Source organism: Mercenaria mercenaria, chromosome 4 (assembly GCF_021730395.1).
Source record: "Mercenaria mercenaria strain notata chromosome 4, MADL_Memer_1, whole genome shotgun sequence".
Taxonomy (NCBI): domain Eukaryota; kingdom Metazoa; phylum Mollusca; class Bivalvia; order Venerida; family Veneridae; genus Mercenaria; species Mercenaria mercenaria.
The window spans coordinates 58,265,393-58,286,309 of NC_069364.1; the positions used below are offsets into that span (position 1 = coordinate 58,265,393).

The 20,917-nt window shown below is 36.1% G+C and overlaps 1 protein-coding gene across 1 annotated transcript in view; it reads left to right on the plus strand.

Annotated features, from left to right (window-relative positions):
• Positions 1 to 20,634, plus strand: part of LOC123551857 (macoilin-like) — a 32,422-nt gene extending 11,788 nt beyond the window's left edge. The window contains exons 6-12 of the mRNA XM_045341093.2: positions 710 to 806; positions 6,544 to 6,931; positions 10,103 to 10,261; positions 11,206 to 11,385; positions 13,545 to 13,668; positions 17,942 to 18,116; positions 18,944 to 20,634. Of these exons, the coding sequence (XP_045197028.1) occupies positions 710 to 806; positions 6,544 to 6,931; positions 10,103 to 10,261; positions 11,206 to 11,385; positions 13,545 to 13,668; positions 17,942 to 18,116; positions 18,944 to 19,182 (1,362 nt within the window). The 3' untranslated portion in view covers positions 19,183 to 20,634. The remainder of the gene's footprint in view (positions 1 to 709; positions 807 to 6,543; positions 6,932 to 10,102; positions 10,262 to 11,205; positions 11,386 to 13,544; positions 13,669 to 17,941; positions 18,117 to 18,943) is intronic.
• The last annotated feature ends 283 nt before the right edge of the window (positions 20,635 to 20,917 follow it).

Genomic DNA, 20,917 nt, shown 5'->3' on the forward strand with positions numbered 1-20,917 from the left:
ATCTGTTTATATGTAAGGTAGCAGGGTGTGATATACGGCAAAGGTGTGTGTGTGTGTTCCAAACTAATTTAGTATCAACAATGGTAACTGATATGGGCAACTCCTGTTTGTAATTTTAGTTAGAGGATAGTTCCAGATGCTTCCCTGGTCCTTAAGCCTGTTAGTTCAGAGTGTTAGTAATTTTATTTGAAGGAGTCGGGGGCTCAAACACATGACATTGATTTTGTGTACGAATAAAACTTTTTGGTCATGTTTGTCAGTGTCATTTGATCAGATATTGCCTGTAAATCCTACGTTTTGTAGTGAGTGTCTGGCTTTAATGGTAGTTGAAGACTGCAAGACACCCTATGGGCATTGTTTCAAATTCAGGCAAGCAACTGATAGCCTACTGTGACAGTGTGAGTCAAAGATACTTCTAAGCATGAGAAGTGTCACATAGCTATGGTCGGACCTTGTTTAATAATTCATCCACATTAGGGTGCCATATATTTATATGATAACTACTTACCTTGTTTTTGCTTATACCAGATTTGTATATTGTTTAATATTGTTTGTCTTAACTGTATTTTCTTAGGAATTTATTTAGCTCTTTGGACTCGTTTCAACTATTGCCTATACGCATGCTCATATATGTCAGTTGTATACCTACTTCCTGTGCTGCCTGGTATTTTTGTCGTTATAAATACATTATTCTTTTCCTGACTTTCAGAGAAAACAGAAAGATGTACAAAAAGACAATGAATTTTATTTTCAACTTATACAACAAGCACTGCCTCCAGAATTACAAAATGTAGAAAAACAAAAAGGTAATCTTGGAATTTTATGGATAAAAAAGACTAAAAAATGAAGAATATATACTGCTAAAATATCAGAAATTCTTAAAAGCAGTTTTAGAGCTTCAAAATATTGTAGTAAAGTTATGTACTGTACTTACCAAAATAAGATGTACTGTAGTGTTTAGCGGGTTATATTCACAGTGCCAAATGTTTGCGGTTTTTGAAGAGTTTTGAATTCACGGTATCTTAATTTCGCGGAAACTACCTCGACTGCGAATTATAAACCTTGGTTGTAAACAACAGAAAGGGTGGTCACTATTCCTAGACATGCAAATGATAATAAATACACAAATTTTGAGGTAGATTGAAAACCAAAGTAGGATTTACATCGACACCGATAATAAATTACCTCCTTTGTGGAGAGCGGAATCGGTCTCATTGAACTATCGATTTTTGTTTTCTTGAAAATAAAACCAATAAAATATTGTTCTATTTGATGTTTCCTTTTTAAAATTTAAATATTTTAATGAATGAATAGAAAGCAATTTTCAATATCTCAGAATGGCATTTTTATGCCCCCGAAGGGAGGCATATTAGTTTTCAACTGTCCGTCCGTTCGTTCGTTCATCACAATGTTAACTTTTTGCATGAAGGCACTTTACACGCAAACCACTGCACCCAGGACCTTCAAACGTCACATGCTGATAGTACTTATTGAGTACACCACCCCTACTGACTTTGGGGTTACCAGGTCAAAGGTCAAGGTCACAGGGGCCAATGTTAACTTTTTGCATGAAGGCACTTTACTCGCAAACCACTGCACCTAGGACCTTCAAACTTCACGTGCTGATAGTACTTAATGAGAGCATCACCCCTGCTGACTTTGGGGTCACCAGGTCAAAGGTCAAGGTCACAGGGGCCAATGTTAACTTTTTGCATGAAGGCACTTTACTCGAGAACCACTTCACCCAGGACCTTCAAACTTCACATGCTGATAGTACTTAATGAGTACAGCACCCCTACTGACTTTGGGGTCACCAGGTCAAAGGTCAAAGTAACGGGCCAACGTTAACTTTTTGCATGAAGGCACTTTACTTGCGAACCACTGCACCAAGGACCTTTAAACTTCACATGCTGATAGTACTTACAAAGTTCACCACCCCTACTGACTTTGGGGTCACCAGGTCAAAGGTCAAGGTCACCAGGTCAAAGGTGAAGGTGCTGCGGGGACATTTGTCACCATTAGTGACAGTTCTTGTTCAATATGACATGATCAACTTCTCAATTCAAACCGATAGCAAATAGTGTGATTGTCCTTTGTTAGATCTGTTAAACTTTAAAGATGAAATGGCCAGTAATTATCGGCAATTAGCATGATGCCTCGTGTCAGTTCTGTTGTTCGCAGTTTTATCTCTCTTAAAGATTATAGATGATCTTTTATTAGTATCATAAAATTTAGGATTTTTCATATTTCTTTCTTCATAGATTTATATAAAACTAGAGCTATCACTAAAGGTGGTGAATTTTCCCCCCCGCCATCCACACGTACTGACGCAGTACATTGCAATTTGACACACACAATGTAAAGTAACAAAAAACAAAGTCAATAATGCTGACGAGTAAAGTTCGTCTTCCTTGGTGAAATGTATATATTTGCGGTAAAAAAAATTGCGGTGTTTAGATTTCGTGCTGTCAACGTTGACCGCATATATACCGAAAATTAAACCTCTGCGAATATAACCCTCTATACAGTATCAGATTATGGATTCAAGTTGTGATACCCAGGCCTGGACTGATACTGTCTTTAAGTTACTAATTTTTACCTCATCTGATTTTTGAAAGAATCTACGATGTATGTAGATTTGGTCTTGTCCGTGCGTTCGTCCGTCTGTGCGTCCGTCCGAAGTTCGTGACGCACCTAGCTGGAAAAGTATTTGATATAAATTGATGAAACCTTGCATGAGTCTTTATCATGATATGAACTTGAGCACCTCCTATTTTTCATCTGGCTCCGCCCCCTATTTTCAGAGTTATGGCCCCTGAAATAGTCAAAAATGCACATTTTTACCTTGTGACATGCCTAGCTCAAAAAGTATTTGATATATATTCATGAAACCTTGCATGAGTCTTAATCATGATATGAACTTGCGCACCTCCTATTTTTCGTCTGGCTCCGCCCCCTATTTTCAGAGTTATGGCCCCTGAAATAGTCAAAAATGCACATTTTTACCTTGTGACACGCCTAGCTCAAAAAGTATTTGATATAGATTCATGATATCTTGCATGAGTCTTAATCATGATATGAACTTGCGCACCTCCTATTTTTCGTCTGGCTCCGCCCCCTATTTTCAGAGTTATGGCCCCTGGAATAGTCAAAAATGCACATTTTTACCTTGTGACACGCCTAGCTCAAAAAGTATTTGATATAGATTCATGAAACCTTGCATGAGTCTTAATCATGATATGAACTTGCGCACCTTCTATTTTTCATCTGGCTCCGCCCCCTATTTTCAGAGTTGTGGCCCTTGAAATAGTCAAAAATGCACATTTTCACCTTGTGACATGCCTAGCTCAAAAAGTATTTGATATAGATTCATGAAATCTTGCATGAGTCTTAATCATGATATGAACTTGTGCACCTCCTATTTTTTATCTGACTCCGCATGAAACCTTGCATGAGTCTTAATCATGATATGAATTTGCACACCTCCTACTTTTCATTTGGGTCCGCCCCCTATTTTTAGAGTTATGGCCCCTGAAATAGTCAAAAATGTACATTTTCGCTTTGTGACGCACCTAGCTCAAAAAATATTTAATATAAATGGTAGCAAACTTGCATAAGTCTAAATCATGATATAAACTTGCACACCTCTAATTTTTTGGCTGCTCCACCCCCTATTTTTAAAGTTATGGCCCCTGAAATAGTAAAAAAAATGCACTTTTTCACCTAAATATGTGCCTAGCTCAAAAAGTATTTGATGTAAATTCAGAAAACCTTGCTGGAGTCTTTATCGTGATGTGACCTTGCACACTTGGCATTCTTCTTAAGAATCTTAGCTCTTATTCTAGAGTTATAGCCCTTGAAATAGCCAAAATAGTGGATTCTTTGTTTGTGATGCACATAGCTCAAAAAGTATATGGCCTAGAATAATGAATCCTTTTCTAGAATGTTTGTTGAGTCTATACCCTCAAACTGAGACTACAAACATTTGAATTATTGCCCCTTATTTGTGACAAATGTACCAGTGGGGGGCACACCCTGTGTCCTACAGATTCTAGTTTTGTTTAGGTCCACCTTTTCTCAAAAACTATATGCTACAGCTTTGAAACTTTGCACACTCGTTTATCATCATTAGGTTATTGTAGGCCAAGAACCATAACTCTGATGCATTTTGTCAGAATTACTATTATCTACTGGAAACCTTTACCTAAATGCTTCTTTTCAGTAACAAGTCTGCTCTGCTACATGTACTTTAACATTTTGTAGTATTGGTGGATTCAGTTTTGATTTCTGCTATATTTTACTATCATCTTTTGTCATAAATGAAAAAGAATGGGAGGCCAGCAATGAAATGAATATGTTGAGATGTGATGAAAAACTGCCATTTTGTAAAATGTATGGAATGGAAACGGTTAGTCTTGACCATGCTCTGAAGAGCAGTAGATGATTTAGATTTTTTTCATTCTAAGTTCTGTAACAACTTTCAAGTCAGTTTAAAGAATATTAGACAAGTTATTTTAAAGAAAAAATGTATATATGATAGGTAAAGGTATGTTTTTTCCTGACCTAAGATAGACCTCTGCCAATATTTCTATAGATAGAATGGTCATGTTGTTAGAATTAATTAATTGTCAAAAACATTCCCTTGTTTTTTTCTTTCATTATTGATTGTGTGGTCTTGTAAAGGTCATTGACAGGTTCCCTGTACTTAGTTAATTAAAAGCTGTTGGCTTGTACATGTAGTTCTGAAACTGTCTGGTTTATTATCTCTGTGAATACTTCTATAATAAGAGTAATAATGAGCTTTCACATGTTGAACTTGGGCGATATGTTTACAGTTTAGTGAGGGATGTTGAAAATTCTATAAATGACTGAAAGTTCTTTGAGAAATAGATGATATAATAAGTATTCTAGTTTTGAGATGGTTAATGAACTGTGTTTTGTAAGTGGTAGCAGGAATATTTCTCTTGTTCTGAAACAGACGTGTATTTCAGATCAGACAAATTATATGATAATCAGTTTCTGTCCAACACATCTGCCCACAAAATCAATAAACATATCTGTCCCCTAAATTGATAAAGACATCTAACCTCTAAATTAATGAACGTATCTGTCCTCAAAATTAATATACACACTTGTTTCCAAATAAATTCAGAACTGATAAACAGACCTGTCCTCAAAATTAATAAACACATCTTTCCTCTAAATAAATTGCATACCAGTATCTGTTTTTTAGTAAACAACATATAATGTCCTCTAAATTGATAACAGTGATTTTACTGTGAAATGATTAGATTGGCTTACATGATTTTGTTGGTTTCAGCCAAAAGAGTTCCTAAATTGGCTTGCTGTAGGAAAACAATTTTAAAGTTGCTGTATCTTCAGTATTGTTCTATTTTCATGTGGTTTGTTTTAGTCACCTACCGGAAGAACTCCGTAGGGGACTATGGAGATGCCCTCAATCCGTCTGTCCATGCGCAAATCTGGATCTTGCAGTTAGTTGAAAAGTATTCAAGTTAGGTTCATAAAACTTGGTTTTTGTATAGAGGGCAATAATTATGTAGATGATGCACATGTCTTATGCTTGTAGGTCAAAGGTCAAGGTCACTATTGAAGATCAACTAAAAATTTGTTTCCGCTCCATAACTTTTATGTGCATTGATGGATTATCTTGATACTGCACACAAATGTTCCCCATGATGAGACATGGTGTCATGTACATGATCTATGTTTGTATGTCAAGGTCACTATTGAAATTTAAGTAAAATTAGTTTTTGTTACTTAGCTCCTAAATGCCTTGAAGCATTTTTAGCTCACCTGTCACGAAGTGACAAGGTGAGCTATTGTGACTGCTTGATGTCTGTCGTGCGTAGTGCGTCGTCAGTCGTGCGTCGTCCGTCAACAATTTCTAAAACAATCTTCTTCTTGAAAACCACTGGGCAGAATTACACCAAACTTCACAGGAATGATCCTTGGGTGACCCCCTTTCAAAATTGTTCAAAGAATTGAATTCCATGCAGAACTCTGGTTGCCATGGCAAACGAAAGGAAAAACTTTAAAAATCTTCTTGTCCAAAACCACAGGGCCTAGGGCTTTGATATCTGGTGTGTAGCATCATCTAGTGGTCCTCTACCAAAATTGTTCAAATTATCCCCCTAGGGTCAAATAGACACTTAGACCTTTGATATTTGGTTTGTAGCATTGTCTTATGGTCCTCAACCAAAATTGTTCAAATTGTACCCCTTGGGTGAAAAGAGGCCCTGCCCTGGGGGTCCCAAGTTTTATATAGACTTATATAGGAAAAAGCTTTAAAATTCTTCTTGTCTGAAACCATACGACCTTGGCTTTTGATATTTGGTATGATGCATTGTCTAGTAGTCCTCTACCAAAATTGTTCAAATTATGCCCGTGGGGTTAAAAGAGGCCCCGCCCTGGGGTCACTTAGTTATTATGTGAGTTATATAGGAAAAATACTTAAAAAATCATCTGATCCCAACTGAATATGTGATTATACAATTGATGAAGTCGATTTTATTACTTTTACAGCTTTACCTGCCAAATCAGAAGAGGAAGTAATCTCAAATGGAAGTGTGCCAGTTGACAAATCATCAACATCATCATCAACCAAATCATCTTCTAAAGATGAGAGCAAAAAGTCAAGTAAAGATACAGATAATGAAGATGATATACAATATATAGAACAGAGTCTGCCTAAAAAGACAGCAGATATAAACAGCTTTGATGAAAGTGCTGATAATTTCGCCAATGATCAGCAGGCAAAAAATTATAAACAGAATGGTATTGGTAAAGTTTCGAGCTCAAAGCTGAACAGTAATAAAGAGAATAGTTCTAAAAAAGGGAAAAACTACAACAAAGCGGATATATCCTCTTCAGCATTTGCTAATAATAAAGATGAAGCAGCATATATACAAAGGTAGGATAGTTAATAACTTGGCTTATTTATTACTAATTGATGCTAATTTATTTATTGTTGGGTATTTAATCCCCATTTTAGAGGAAGTTCTTGTGTCTTACATGAAACTGTATGGTCATGGACATTCTTGAACTTTTTGTACCTCCCGACAACAAAGTTGTAAGGGGGTGTATACTGGTTTCAGGTTGTCTGTCTGTCTGGCCGTCTGGCCGTCTGTCCGTAGGCGCAATCTTGTGGGCACCATCTCTCCTTATCCCCTTGACAGAATTTAATGAAACTTCACACAAGTGATCAGTACCAACAGTAGTTGAACATGGGGCATGTTAGGTTCATTTAGAAAAAAAAAATTGCAGAGTTATGGGACTTTGTTTTTTGTTACTATACTATATACATAGACACAATCTTGTGCGCACCATCTCTCCTCATCCCCTTGACACAATTTAATTAAACTTCACACAAGTGATCAGTACCAACAGTAGTTGTGCATGGGGCATGTTAGGTTCTTTTAGAAAATTTTTTTGCAGAGTAATGGGACTTTGTTTTTTTTGTTACTATACTATATACATAGACACAATCTTGTGCGCACCATCTCTCCTCATCCCCTTGACACAATTTAATGAAACTTCACACAAGTGATCAGTAACAACAGTAGTTGTGCATGGGTCATGTTAGGTTCTTTCAGCGACAAAAATTGCAGAGTTATGGGACTTTGTTTCTTGTTAACATACTATGTACATACAGTCTGCATATGCAATCTTGTGCATGCCTAATCTACCAAACCCTTACACACAATTTAATGAAACTTCACACAAGTGATCAGTACCAACCCTAGTTGTGCATGGTGCATGTTACATTCATTTAGATAAATATTCTGCATAGTTATGGGACTTTGTTTTTTGTTACTATACTGTATACATACAGTCTATATACATACAGTCCACATAATTATGCAATCTTGTGTGCGTCAGATTGCAATGTACTGTGTCAGTGCATGCGGGGGGTACATTCATCACCTTTAGTGATAGCTCTAGTTTAACCAGTATTTACCTAGGCATAAGAGTTCTTACAGATGGCAGTCTAAGTTGCTCTCAATATGAATGAAGTAAATTTTTGGTTCAGTAGTTGGATGCTCTCCCCTACATCATTGGTGCTAATTCTAAATGATAAACATTTATTTAGTTCTAATTATGTTATTAAAGTAGAACTTAAGATCCATAAATAAATACAAATTTTTGAAACTTATTGCACATTTTTATGCCCCCCGAAGGGAGGCATATAGTTTTTGAACCGTCTGTCCGTCTGTCCGCAATTTTCGTGTCCGGTCCATATCTTTGTCATCCATGGATGGATTTTCAAATAATGAATGTGTACCACAGTAAGACGACGTGTCGCGCGCAAGACCCAGGTCCGAAGCTCGAAGGTCAAGGTCACACTTAGACGTTAAAGGTCATTTTTCATGATAGTGCATTGATGGGTGTGCAGGGTTTTCCCTCGGGTTTTTTATTTGGGAGTCCATGGACTCCCATGGCTGCTAATTTAAGGGTCCCTAATAATTTTTGGGGGTCCACAAATTATTGATCTTGAAAATGGACATTATTACTATAAAAATTGACCCTAAAACAGAATGAACTTAATTGTATCTTTTTAATTTAGATAGCAGTTGATTCAATATTTCGGAATGATATCTTTCAAAATGGCATGAGCTTCTCAGTTCAGACCGATTACAAAAGGTGTGATAGTCTTTTTGTTATGATCAAATAGCCAGTAATTACCGGCAATTAACGTGTCACCTCGTGTCAGTTATGTTGTTAACAGTTTTTTCTCGGTTAAAGATAATACTCGATCCTTAATTAGTATCATAATTTTTGTGATTTATTAATATTTTTTCATCAAAATACTTTAAATTTATATGAAGTTAATTTTGTTTAATAAAAAAATAAACCATTCGATCTTTTACGGAATGTAACAGCAATCTTAGATTTTAGTGGTGACAGTTAGCATGGAGAGTAGTTTCCCTTGGCTTTACCAAAATGGCCAACATCGATAAGAAAACTTGTTTTGAAGTTGGAAAATCGTCTATACCTGTGTATAATGAGCACCCACGATTCGGGGATGGTCCCGGTGGTAAAAAACTGCACATTTTACATGGGTATCTGCACAAAGGAGGCTCCAGTGCAAAGGAGTTTCATGACCGATTTTGCGGGTCCAGTGGACGCAGAGGCAGTAAAAAATGCAAGTTCAAAGCAGTAAAAGCGCGTCAGGGACGCAGAAAACCTGCGTCCAGGAAAACCCTGGGTGTGTCCAGTCCATATCTTTGTCATCCATGGATGGATTTTCAAGTAACTACGCATAAATGTGTGGCACAGTAAGATGACGTGTCGCGCGCAAGACCCAGGTCTGTAGCTCAAAGGTCAAGGTCACACTTAGACGTTAAAGGTCATATTTCATGATAGTGCATTGATGGGCGTGTCCGGTCCGTATCTTTGTCATTCATGCATAGATTTTAAAATTGTTTGGCATGCATGTGTACCACAGTAAGACGACGTGTCGTGTGCAAGACCCAGGTCCGTAGCTCAAAAGTCAAGGTCACACTTGGACGTTAAAGGTCATATTTCATGATAGTGCAATGATGGGCATGTCCGGTCCATATCTTTGTCATTCATGCATGGATTTTAAAATAACTACGCATTAATGTGTGGCACAGTAAGACGACATGTCGCGCGCAAGACTAGGTCCGTAGGTCAAAGGTCCTAAACTCTAACATCGGCCATAACTATTCATTCAAAGTGCCATCGGGGGCATGTGTCATCTTATGGAGACAGCTCTTGTTCTCTAGGAATTTGTTTTTGTTTGCATCCTTGTTCATGGTTGGCAACACCCCTAGAATCTCTAGCTGTAAATGAAATGATAGGTTACATTGTATGTTCATCTATTAGGCATCGTTAGAGTAAAAAAAAAAGTCTTTCTAATGAGAACCAGGAAGTGGCAAAGAATTATGAAGAGGCAGAAATTGAAATTTTGACAAGAACTGAGAAAAGACAATTTCAACTTCCAACAGCCTGATTCTAATAAAGTTTGGTACAGTTAAAAAAAAAAGACAGGTATCAGTTTGATTTCTATTCTTCATTGCTCATTTATTAAAATATGTTGTGTTTTTTTCTTTTTGTCCAGATTGGAAAATGATGTTAAAAGATTGAAAACAGATTTACAGATTAGTCGGAATACAGAACAAGAACTTAAATCTCAGATAAACAGTTTTATACTTAGTGATAAAAACACAAGGTCCGAGCTGTATCAACTACAACAGGACAATGAAAACTTACAGAACAAGTAAGATTAAATTGATGCTTTTCAAGTAGAAATATCTCCCTTGGCTGCCATTTTGTGTTTGTTTTCTTGTAAAATCTGCAACAGATTAAACATGAAGTTCTCACTGAACTGTGAACTTTTATTTACTGATATAAGTCTTTTCTAGTATTTTGCTATGTTTGCAATTCTTATGTATGTGAAGGGTTATAACAAATATCCTTACACTTGTACATGTTTTGCTTTTTGCTAATATTGTAAGCTATCTCAGATCTATAATTTTGACCCCCAAAATGGCTGCCAGTTTTGTCAGTGGAGATAAATATCACAAAAGTCAGGAACTGTACATAGTTTCTGTCTAAATCTTTTTGGCATGAATTACTTAGGACTAATGGCACTAATAATTCTAAGTTTCTGCAGTAAAAAAGGTCATAGATAGTAATTAATATGGAAAGGTTGAAATAATTATAAAACTTTGTTTGACCTTGGTCTTTATTGAGTGGCAACTAGTGTAACAAAACCTGAATTTTGTGTCAGACTACCTGTGTAAATAGCAACCTCAACGCAATTTTAGCTTCTAACTAGCTTCTTTTATTATAAGATTAATACCATTACAGTGGTCTCGGAGAGAGATTTTCAGAACATTTTTCCTTTTTAAAAGTTGTCAAAAAATAAAAAAAGTTACGCATTTTTAAAATCTTCAAATAAAAGTTAGATTTCAGAATTCTTTGCTATATATTTGCTCATAAAGCTTGTCAATAGCATTATAATAAAACATATTTCCATTTGATATGGGAACCTTTTTAAGTAGGTCTTAGGCCAGTTCAACCTCATTCTCTAACAAGAAGTTACAGATTACAAGGTTGGCACAGGAAAAGCTTTTATTAAATTAAAGTTAATTTTTTTGAAAAAAAAAAAAAAAAAACCCAAACAATCATTTATATACTATGCATATTATGTTTTTACAGACTTCATAACTTGGTAACTAGTCGACAGAAAGATAAAGAAAATTTATCAGCAGTTGAGCGTAAATTACAAGAAGAGAAGAAAGCTAAAAGTGCATTAGAACAACAGCTGAATACTGAAAGAAAAGCTAAAAAGGCAGAAGATGCTGCAGCAGCCAGAGCTGTTGCTCTTGTTACTGCCAGGTAAGTTTGTTTTCTTCGTTTTTTGTTAACGAGGAAAAAAATTAAGTCATTTGTTTAAAATAAAATATGATGGTTTATGCTGAAAAGGGACATAAATTTGTGGACTTTTTACAATTTTAAAGGGGTACAAGAAGTGAAAAACGTGTTGTATGGGTAATTTTTCAAATTTTGTTATAGCACTCGCCCATTTGTTGGCGTCCCAATTTGGTGGCTGTCTCAATAACCAGTTACAGGAATAAATTGAAACTAAACACTTGCTCACTCTGAAGAACTTGGTGTGCAGAGATTTCCTCACTGTGCTTTGCTCTTTTACAAAATTATGCCTTTTTTTTTTTTAGCTCATCTGATTTTTTGAAAAAAAATGATGAGTTATTGTCATCACTTGAGCGGTTGTCGGCGTTGGCGTCGGCGTCTGCGTCGGCGTTGCCTGGTTAAGTTTTATGTTTAGGTCAGCTTTTCTCCTAAACTATCAAAGCTATTGCTTTGAAACTTGGAATACTTGTTCACCATCATAAGCTGACCCTGTATAGCAAGAAACATAACTCCATCTTGCTTTTTGCAAGATTTATGGCCCCTTTTGTACTTAGAAAATATCAGATTTCTTGGTTAAGTTTTATGTTTAGGTCAACTTTTCTCCTAAACTATCAAAGCTTTTGCTTTGAAACTTGGAATACTTGTTCACCATCATAAGCAGACCCTGTACATCAAGAAACATAACTCCATCTTGCTTTTTGCAAGAATTATTGCCCCTTTTGGACTTAGAAAATCAGTTTTCTTGGTTAAGTTTTATGTTTAGGTCAGCTTTTATCCTAAACCATCAAAGCTATTCCTTTAAAACTTGCAACACTTGTTCACCATCATAAGCTGACCCTGTACAGCAAGAAACATAACTCCATCCTGCTTTTTGCAAGATTTATGGCCCCTTTTGGACTTAGAAAATATCAGATTTCTTGGTTAAGTTTTATGTTTAGGTCAACTTTTTCTCTTAAACTATCAAAGCTATTGCTTTAAAACTTGCAACTCTTGTTCACCATCATAAGCTGACCCTGTACATCAAGAAACATAACTCTATCCTGCTTTTTGCAATAATTATTGCCCCTTTTGGACTTAGAAAAATCATTTTCTTGGTTGAATATTATGTTTAAGTCAACTTTTCTCATAAACTATCAAAGCTATTGCTTTAAAACTTGCAACAGTTTTTCACCATCATAAGTGGACACTGTACATCAAGAAACATAACTCTATCCTGCTTTTTGCAAGAGTGATGGCCCTTTTTAGACTTAGAAAATCATGGGTAGGACAATATTTCTATTATACAAAAAAAATCAGATGAGCGTCAGCACCCGCAAGGCGGTGCTCTTGTTTTTTTTTTTTTTGACGGCAAGTTTTGGTCAAGTTTTTGTATATGAGTACTACCAAATATTGGATCTTCTTTGAAACTACACACACTTGTCCGCTGTGATGATTTGACATGCAGTGCACATGCCATAACTCTGTATGCATTTTTACGCCCCTTTTGTACACATTCATTTAACTTTGTTTAGTGACAAGACTTTTGAATAGCCGATTGTTGCTGTGCTTGGACAGCTCCTGTTTTGATGGAATTCTGTTGATAGATACAACCATGATTCTTAGTATATGACTGTGATGAATGAACATTGCTGATTCTGTTTATTTGTACACATTGGTTCTTTACAAGGTTTGAGCAAGAAAGGATTTAAAGAAATATTTTAACACTAAGCAAGCTTCGGTTTAATATTGTTGAAAAATAATTTCTGCTATTCAAAATTTTATTTTCTGGTTTTTGAAATATAAGTGATCTGTTAAGTCTTGTTGAATATTTAATGTACCAGTTATTTATAGACAGGAGTTTCAACCCTGTTAAATGGTTTAAAGAATATAGCTTGACTTCATTCATGGCAATATTTTGAAGAATGATCAATAACTGCATAAAATACTGGTAGTCCTTTCACTTCTGACATGTTTGTCATCATGTACAAAGATTATGATTGTAGTTTGCTTCTGTATGTTCATAAATAGGCTGCAGCTGTGAAATAATTAATTTACTGATCTCATTTAAATAAAAGTTGCAAAATAGCTTATCAAAGAAACTTTATTTACTCTATATTAATATTAAGTTTTATTTGTTGTCTAAGCAGAGGTGACTGCTGTACAGAAGTGTGTTTATCACGGAGACGTGACACAGAAAATGATATACAGAAGTTGAAATGGGATTTACAGAACAAAGAAGATAAAGTTAGACAGCTTGAGAAGGAAGTACAGGTAACAGGAGAAATCTTCCTAACATAAATTTATTTGTCTATTTTGTTGTTTGGTTAATGTTGTTTTTAGCCCACCATCATCAGATGGTGGGCTATTCAAATCACTCTGCGTCCGTGGTCCGTCGTCCTTCCGTCCGTCCGTTAACAATTTCTCGTTATCGCATCTCCTCAGAAACTACCTGGGGGATTTTGACCAAACTTTGTCAGAATGATGTATTGGTACCCTAGTTGTGTCCCCCTGAAAATCAGACTGGTTCAACAATTTTTAGCCCACCATCATCAGATGGTGGGCTATTAAAATCACTCTGCGTCCGTGGTCCGTCCGTCCGTCATTCCGTCCGTCCGTCCGTCCGTTAACAATTTATCGTTATCGCATCTCCTCAGAAACTACTGGGGGGATTTTGACCAAACTTTGTCAGAATGATGTATTGGTACCCTAGTTGTGTCCCCCTGAAAATCAGACTGGTTCAACAATTTATTAGTGAGTTATGGCCCTTTGTTTATTTTTATAATTTATATAGATTTATATAGGGAAAAACTTTGAAAACCTTCTTGTCCAAAACCACAGAGCCTAGGGCTTTGATATTTGGTATGAAGCATCATCTAGTGGTCCTCTACCAAAATGATTCAAATTATTTCTCTGGGGTCAAATATGGCCCCGCCCCGGGGGTCACATGGTTTATATAGACTTATATAGGGAAAAACTTTGAATAACCTCTTGTCCAAAACCACAGGGCCTAGGGCTTTGATATTTTGTATGTGACATCATCTGGTGGTCTTCAACTAAGATTGTTCAAATTATACCCCTAGGGTCAAATATGGCCCCGCCCTGGGGGTCATATGGTTTACATAGATTTATATAGGGAAAAACTTTGAAAATCTTCTTGTCCAAACCACAAAGCCTAGGGCTTTGATACTTGTAATGTAGCATCATCTAGTGGTTCTCTACCAAGTTTGTTCAAATTATCCTCCTAGGGTTAAATATGGCCCCGCCCCGGGGGTCACATGGTTCATATAGACTTATATAGGGAAAAGTTTTTAAAATGTTCTTGTCAGTAACTACAACATTCAAACTTGGACCACATGTATATTTTTGAGTGGCAAGATGAACCTTGACATGAGTTGACCTTGATTTTGACCTAGTGACCTACTTTCACATTTCTGTAGCTACAGCCTTCAAATTTGGACCACATGCATAATTTTATGCACTGGAAAAAACTTTGACCTTTATTTTGACCTAGTGACCTACTTTCACATTTTTGAAGGTACAGGCATCAAATTTTGACCATATGCATAGTTTCGTGTTTCAAAATGAAATTTGACATTGATTTTGACCTAGTGACCTACTTTCACATTTCTCAAGCTACAGCCTTCAAATTTAGACTACATGCATAGTTTTGTGTACCGAAAAAAACTTTGACCTTGACATTGACCTAGTGACCTACTTTCACATTTTTGAAGGTACAGGCTTCAAATTTGGACCACTTGCATAGTTTTGTATTCTGAAATAAAATTTGACCTTGATTTTGACCTAGTGACCTACTTTTACATTTCTCAAGCTACAGCCTTCAAATTTGGACCACTTGCATAGTTTTGTGTACTGAAATGACCTTTGACCTTTACATTGACCTAGTGACCTACTTTCACATTTTTAAGGTACAGGCTTCAAATTTGGACCACATGCATAGTTTTGTATTCCGAAATAAAATTTGACCTTGATTTTGACCGAGTGACCTTATTTTACATTTCTCAAGCTACAGCCTTCAAATTTGGACCACATGCATAGTTTTGTGTACTGAAACAAACTTTGACCTTTACATTGACCTAGTGACCTACTTTCACATTTTTGAAGGTACAGGCTTCAAATTTTGACCACATGCATAGTTTTGTATTCCGAAGTAAAATTTGACCTGGATTTTGACCTAGTGACCTACTTTTACATTTCTCAAACTCAACCTTCAAATTTGGACCACTTGCTTAGTTTTATGTACCGAAATGAACTTTGACCTTAAGATTGACCTAGTGGCCTACTTTCACATTTCTGTAGCTACAGGCTTCAAATTTAGGACCACATGCATAGTTTTGTATACCGAAACAAACTTTGACCTTGACATTGACCTAGTGACCTACTTTCACATTTTTGAAGGTACAGGCTTCAAATTTGGACCACATGCATAGATTTGTGTTGTGTACGGAAATGAAATTTGACCTTGAGCTAGTCAATAAGTCTTGAAATTTGGAACACTCAAAAATGGCACATTGGTGGGCGCCAAGATCACTCTGTGATCTCTTGTTTAGTAAGTTATAGCCCTTTGTTTATTTCTATAATTTACATAGATTTATATAGGGAAAAACTTTGAAAATCTTCTTGTCCAAAACCACAGAGCCTATGGCTTTGATATTTGGTATGAAGCATCATCTAGTGGTCCTCTACCAAGATGATTCAAAATATTTCCTTGGGGTCTAATATGGCCCCGCCCCGGGGGTCACATGGTTTATATAGACTTATATAGGGAAAAACTTTGAAAAACCTCTTGTTCAAAACCACAGGGCCTAGGGCTTTGATATTTTATATATGACATCATCTAGTGGTCTTCTACTAAGATTGTTCAAATTATCCCCCTAGGGTCAAATATGGCTTCGCCCCGGGGGTCACATGGTTTACATAGACTTAAATAGGGAAAAACGTTGAAAATCTTCTTGTCCAAACCACAAAGCCTAGGGCTTTGGCATTTGTAATGTAGCATCATCTAGTGGTTCTCTACCAAGTTTGTTCAAATTATCCCCCTAGGGTCAAATATGGCCCCGCCCTGGGGGGTCACATGGTTCATATAGACTTATATAGGGAAAAGATTTTAAAATCTTCTTGTCAATAACCTACAACATTCAAATTTGGACCACATGTATGGTTTTGAGTGGCAAGATGAACCTTGACATGAGTTGACCTTGATTTTGACCTAGTGACCTACTTTCACATTTCTGTAGCTACAGTCTTCAAATTTGGACCACTTGCATAGTTTTGTGCACTGAAAAAAACTTTGACCTTGACTTTGACCTAGTGACCTACTTTCACATTTTTGAAGGTACAGGCTTCAAATTTGGACCACATGCATAGTTTTGTGTTCTGAATTGGAATTTGACCTTGATTTTGACCTACTGACCTACTTTCACATTTCTCAAGCTACAGCCTTCAAATTTGGACCACATGCATAGTTTTGTGTACCGAAACAAACTTTGACCTTTACATTGACCTAGTGACCTACTTTCACATTTTTGAAGGTACAGGCTTCAAATTTGGAACACATGCATAGTTCTGTGTTCCGAAATAAAATTTGACCTTGATTTTGACCTAGTGACATACTTCCACATTTTTGAATGTACAGGCTTTAAATTTGGACCACATGCATAAATTTGTGTTCTGAAGTGTAATTTGACCTTGATTTTGACCTAGTGACCTACTTGACATTTCGTCCTTGAAATTGATCTAGTGACCTACTTTCACATTTCTCAAGCTACAGCTTTCGAATTTGGACCACATGCAAAGTGTTGTGTACGGAAATGAAATTTGACCTTGAGCTAGTCAGTAAGTCTTGAAATTTGGAACACTCAAAAATGGCACATTGGTGGGCGCCAAGATCACTCTGTGATCTCTTGTTCAATAATAGTTTGGTAACGCTATAGCGATCAGTTAACCAATCAGTATTTCTGGGTTCTTTACCAGTACTGACTTACTCTTTGCAAGTAACTGATAATTTCTTTACATGACACAGAAGTGTCAGACATGCTGTTATATGTTACCATCGAAGAGAATATGTTAACCAAATCAAGCCCTCTGGTGGAATTAATCTCTATTGATAGTCATGTGCTCTGCGTACTAGCTATTAAACAGAGCACCCCAGATTTGTCTATATTTTTAGAGACAAAGAAAATTTATGCATTGTTCATAGGAATTATATTTTTCTTAGATGTAGGTGTAGTATAATATAACGTATTATAAATGCATACATCAAGATGTACTTTAACATCTTTTGCAGAACTAATCTGATAATAATAGCCACAGAATACAAACAGTCATAAATTACTGCTATTTTTCGTCAGTGTTCTATGATGATAATGCTAAATTCAGAATTCCTTCTAAATTACATCAAACTAATGCAGTCTGTAGATTTTCTAAATAACAGAATTACAGATATTTGTTTCATTGATATTTTCTTTGTTATGTAAGCCTTGCTATTGTAGTAGTGTTTGATATGGTATATTTTGGTATTTTTCAGTCATTACGTCAGTATAAAGATCAACAGAATGATACGGAAGTGTTGATGTCAGCACTGGCTGCAATGCAAGATAAAACATCACATTTAGAAAACAGTCTTAGTGCAGAAACTAGATTAAAACTTGATTTATTTTCTGCTCTTGGAGAGGCCAAACGACAGGTGGAAATTTATCAAGGTGAGCAATATAAACAGCAGTTTTGCCTTTGTAGATATTCCTTTTAAATGAACCTTTATCTATGTTGTTGCAGAGCTTTGTTACTTGTTTCGATACAGCTTTGAAAGGTTTCCACATAGGCAGATGTTTTGGTAGTTACTTTGAATGGATAATACTGCTTCTTGTTACTGGAAAGTTACTAGCAAAAACTTATCACTGGTAGTAAAATTCAGAAACTGGTAGTAACATGTAGACACTTGGAACTGGCACTTGGCACTGGTAGTAACAAGTAGAAACTTAGAACTGGTACTTTGTACTGGTAGAAATAAACAAAACTTTATACTGGTATTACAAGCCACACTTGGAACTGGCACTTGGCACTGGTAGTAACAAGTAGAAACTTAGAACTGGTACTTTGTACTGGTAGAAATAAACAAAACTTTATACTGGTATTACAAGCCATAACTTAGTAACAGTGCAATAAAATGCAGAAAGTAAGTACTAGTAGTATCAAGAAGAAATTGGGTACAGGTATTACAGGGAGAATCTTTGTATTGGTACTTGGTACTGGAAAAAAAAACAAGCAAAAAGTTAATACTGGTTCTTGGTACTGGTAGTATATAGCAGCAACTATATACTGGTAGTGTTAAGAAGAAATCAGGTATAGATAGTACAAAGAGAATCTTAGTATTGGTATTTGTTACTGGAAATAACGAGCAGAAAGTTAGAACTGGTTTATTTTCTATAAACACAGTTTGGTCTGTTGAATAGGAATAGAAAAACAGTCTCAAGCATAATGTTAAGTTTTAGATATACTTGCATTATTATTTGTATCTTCTATTCTACAGCTGTAATACAGAAGCGTGATCAAGAGATAGTAGACCTAAAGTCAAAGATGTCGGAAGTTATGGCACTGATGCCACAAAATGCTGTTGTAGACGGCATAACTATATCAAGCTCGGGCAACTCCTCTCCGTCACCGCTATATTCATCAGCACAGTCACAGAATACTACAGAAAATGGGATCCTCAAGTCAAATCTGAACCCAAATGCTAAATTGTTTCATGCCAAAACAAATGTAGACTGAATCTTATCTGAGTATTCTTTCTACTCCTGTTGACGACCCGTACTTACATTTAAATTTGGCTACATTGTGTGAAGAAGTCAACATTTCCCTATTGCTCCTAGATATTTTGTGTTTGGTGCATATTTAAATACCCTACTAGAGGTATGGATATGAAATATCTGTTTGTTTTGGTTTTAGATAATGTAAAGGGGATATGTTGACTATTTCATGCAAAATGCTTTGTGTGTTTTTTGTCGTAGATTTGCTGTATTACTTGAACTTCTAGCTATTGATATATGTGTGTAGTCTGTTATGTTGGTCTTTGGGGAAAGAGCTGTTTTCTCAGGATGTTGCTATTAGCATTACGTAACCAAACCCTGATTGTAGCTGAATGTTTTTTTTGGCAGTCTGAAGACAGTCAACTGAGTTGTCTTTGAAAATCTACTTGAACCACTGTATATTAATAACTTACATTCAGATATTGTTTATTGTATCTTGAATTTTGCCTTTGGTTTCAATAGTAACAAAGCTACATCACATACCAAACTCGGGCATACTTGAAGCAGTGTTGTTACTAGCTTTCAGTTTATACTTCTGTGAAAAAATTGGGTACCAGGTTTAGATAAATGTTTCTAGTAACATCCTGAGGGAAATAGCAGTTTTCGAGATGGCTTCTATCCATGACATTACACAGCTTGTTGATTGAGATGCCCTTTACTCTATCACTGGGAAACTTCCAAACTTCACTGTTCTAATATTCATCAAGTTTCAGTTATTTTTCCAACTTTACATCACAAGCACTTGCACAGAGACTGAAAATCTAAGAATCGAGGCAGTTCGTATGTAGATGCAGTAATTGGCATTTATTATAGCCTGGTCCACGAACTCCACTGGTGGCTCATTGTCACACATTGGTGTGATGTTGGGCCGGTTGGGTAATGCTCGCATATACATCTTCATTGACATTATTCAGACATAAGATATTTTTGTCTAGTCTTTATCAAATATATCACAAATTTGGCAAGGTTATCTCAGAGAAAGTAACATTTTAATCAGAAGTATGGAATGGGTTGAATAAATACAATGCGACCATTTTTGGAAGGGTCAGTGGAAATGAAACAGCTGGAAAGTATTGAACCCACATAAGTGTGATAAAATTCAGTAAGAGTGTACTTTTATTTCACCATTGTTATTTAATATCTTAACTAAAAATTACATTTAACTATTTTGTCTAGTTGTTTTTTTTTTAAATAAAAGTTTGTCTAATGATATATTCTGGTATTACAATGTGGATTTATGTTATAATTGTGGTTGATACAGATCAGGGCCAGTATTTACTTGTGTATGAAATTTAGATATGGACTTCAAAAATTGCTAAATTTTCAATTTTCTTTCGAAATATTTTTTTTTCCATTTTATTACCAAGGCTTTCAGATTTTACCTGTATATATCAAATAGAGGTTCTGTCTATTTGAAGTACAGTCTAACCTGTACTAACGGTCACCTCCGATCAGCGGTCACCTCCGTTCAGCGGCCATTTTATGACGCCCCCGACGGATTTTCCTCTATTTTATCACTTTATTCAGCGGTCACCTGCCGTCCGCGGCCAGCGGCCACCGAAATTGCCTCCCGACCGCCGTATCTGACCCCTTTCAGCGGCCATTTTTCTTCCAAAACCAATTATTCTTAGGCAATAATCGCTGAAGATACCCGATTTTGAGAAGCACGTGGTTGCTAAGTTTCGCGTGACTTCACC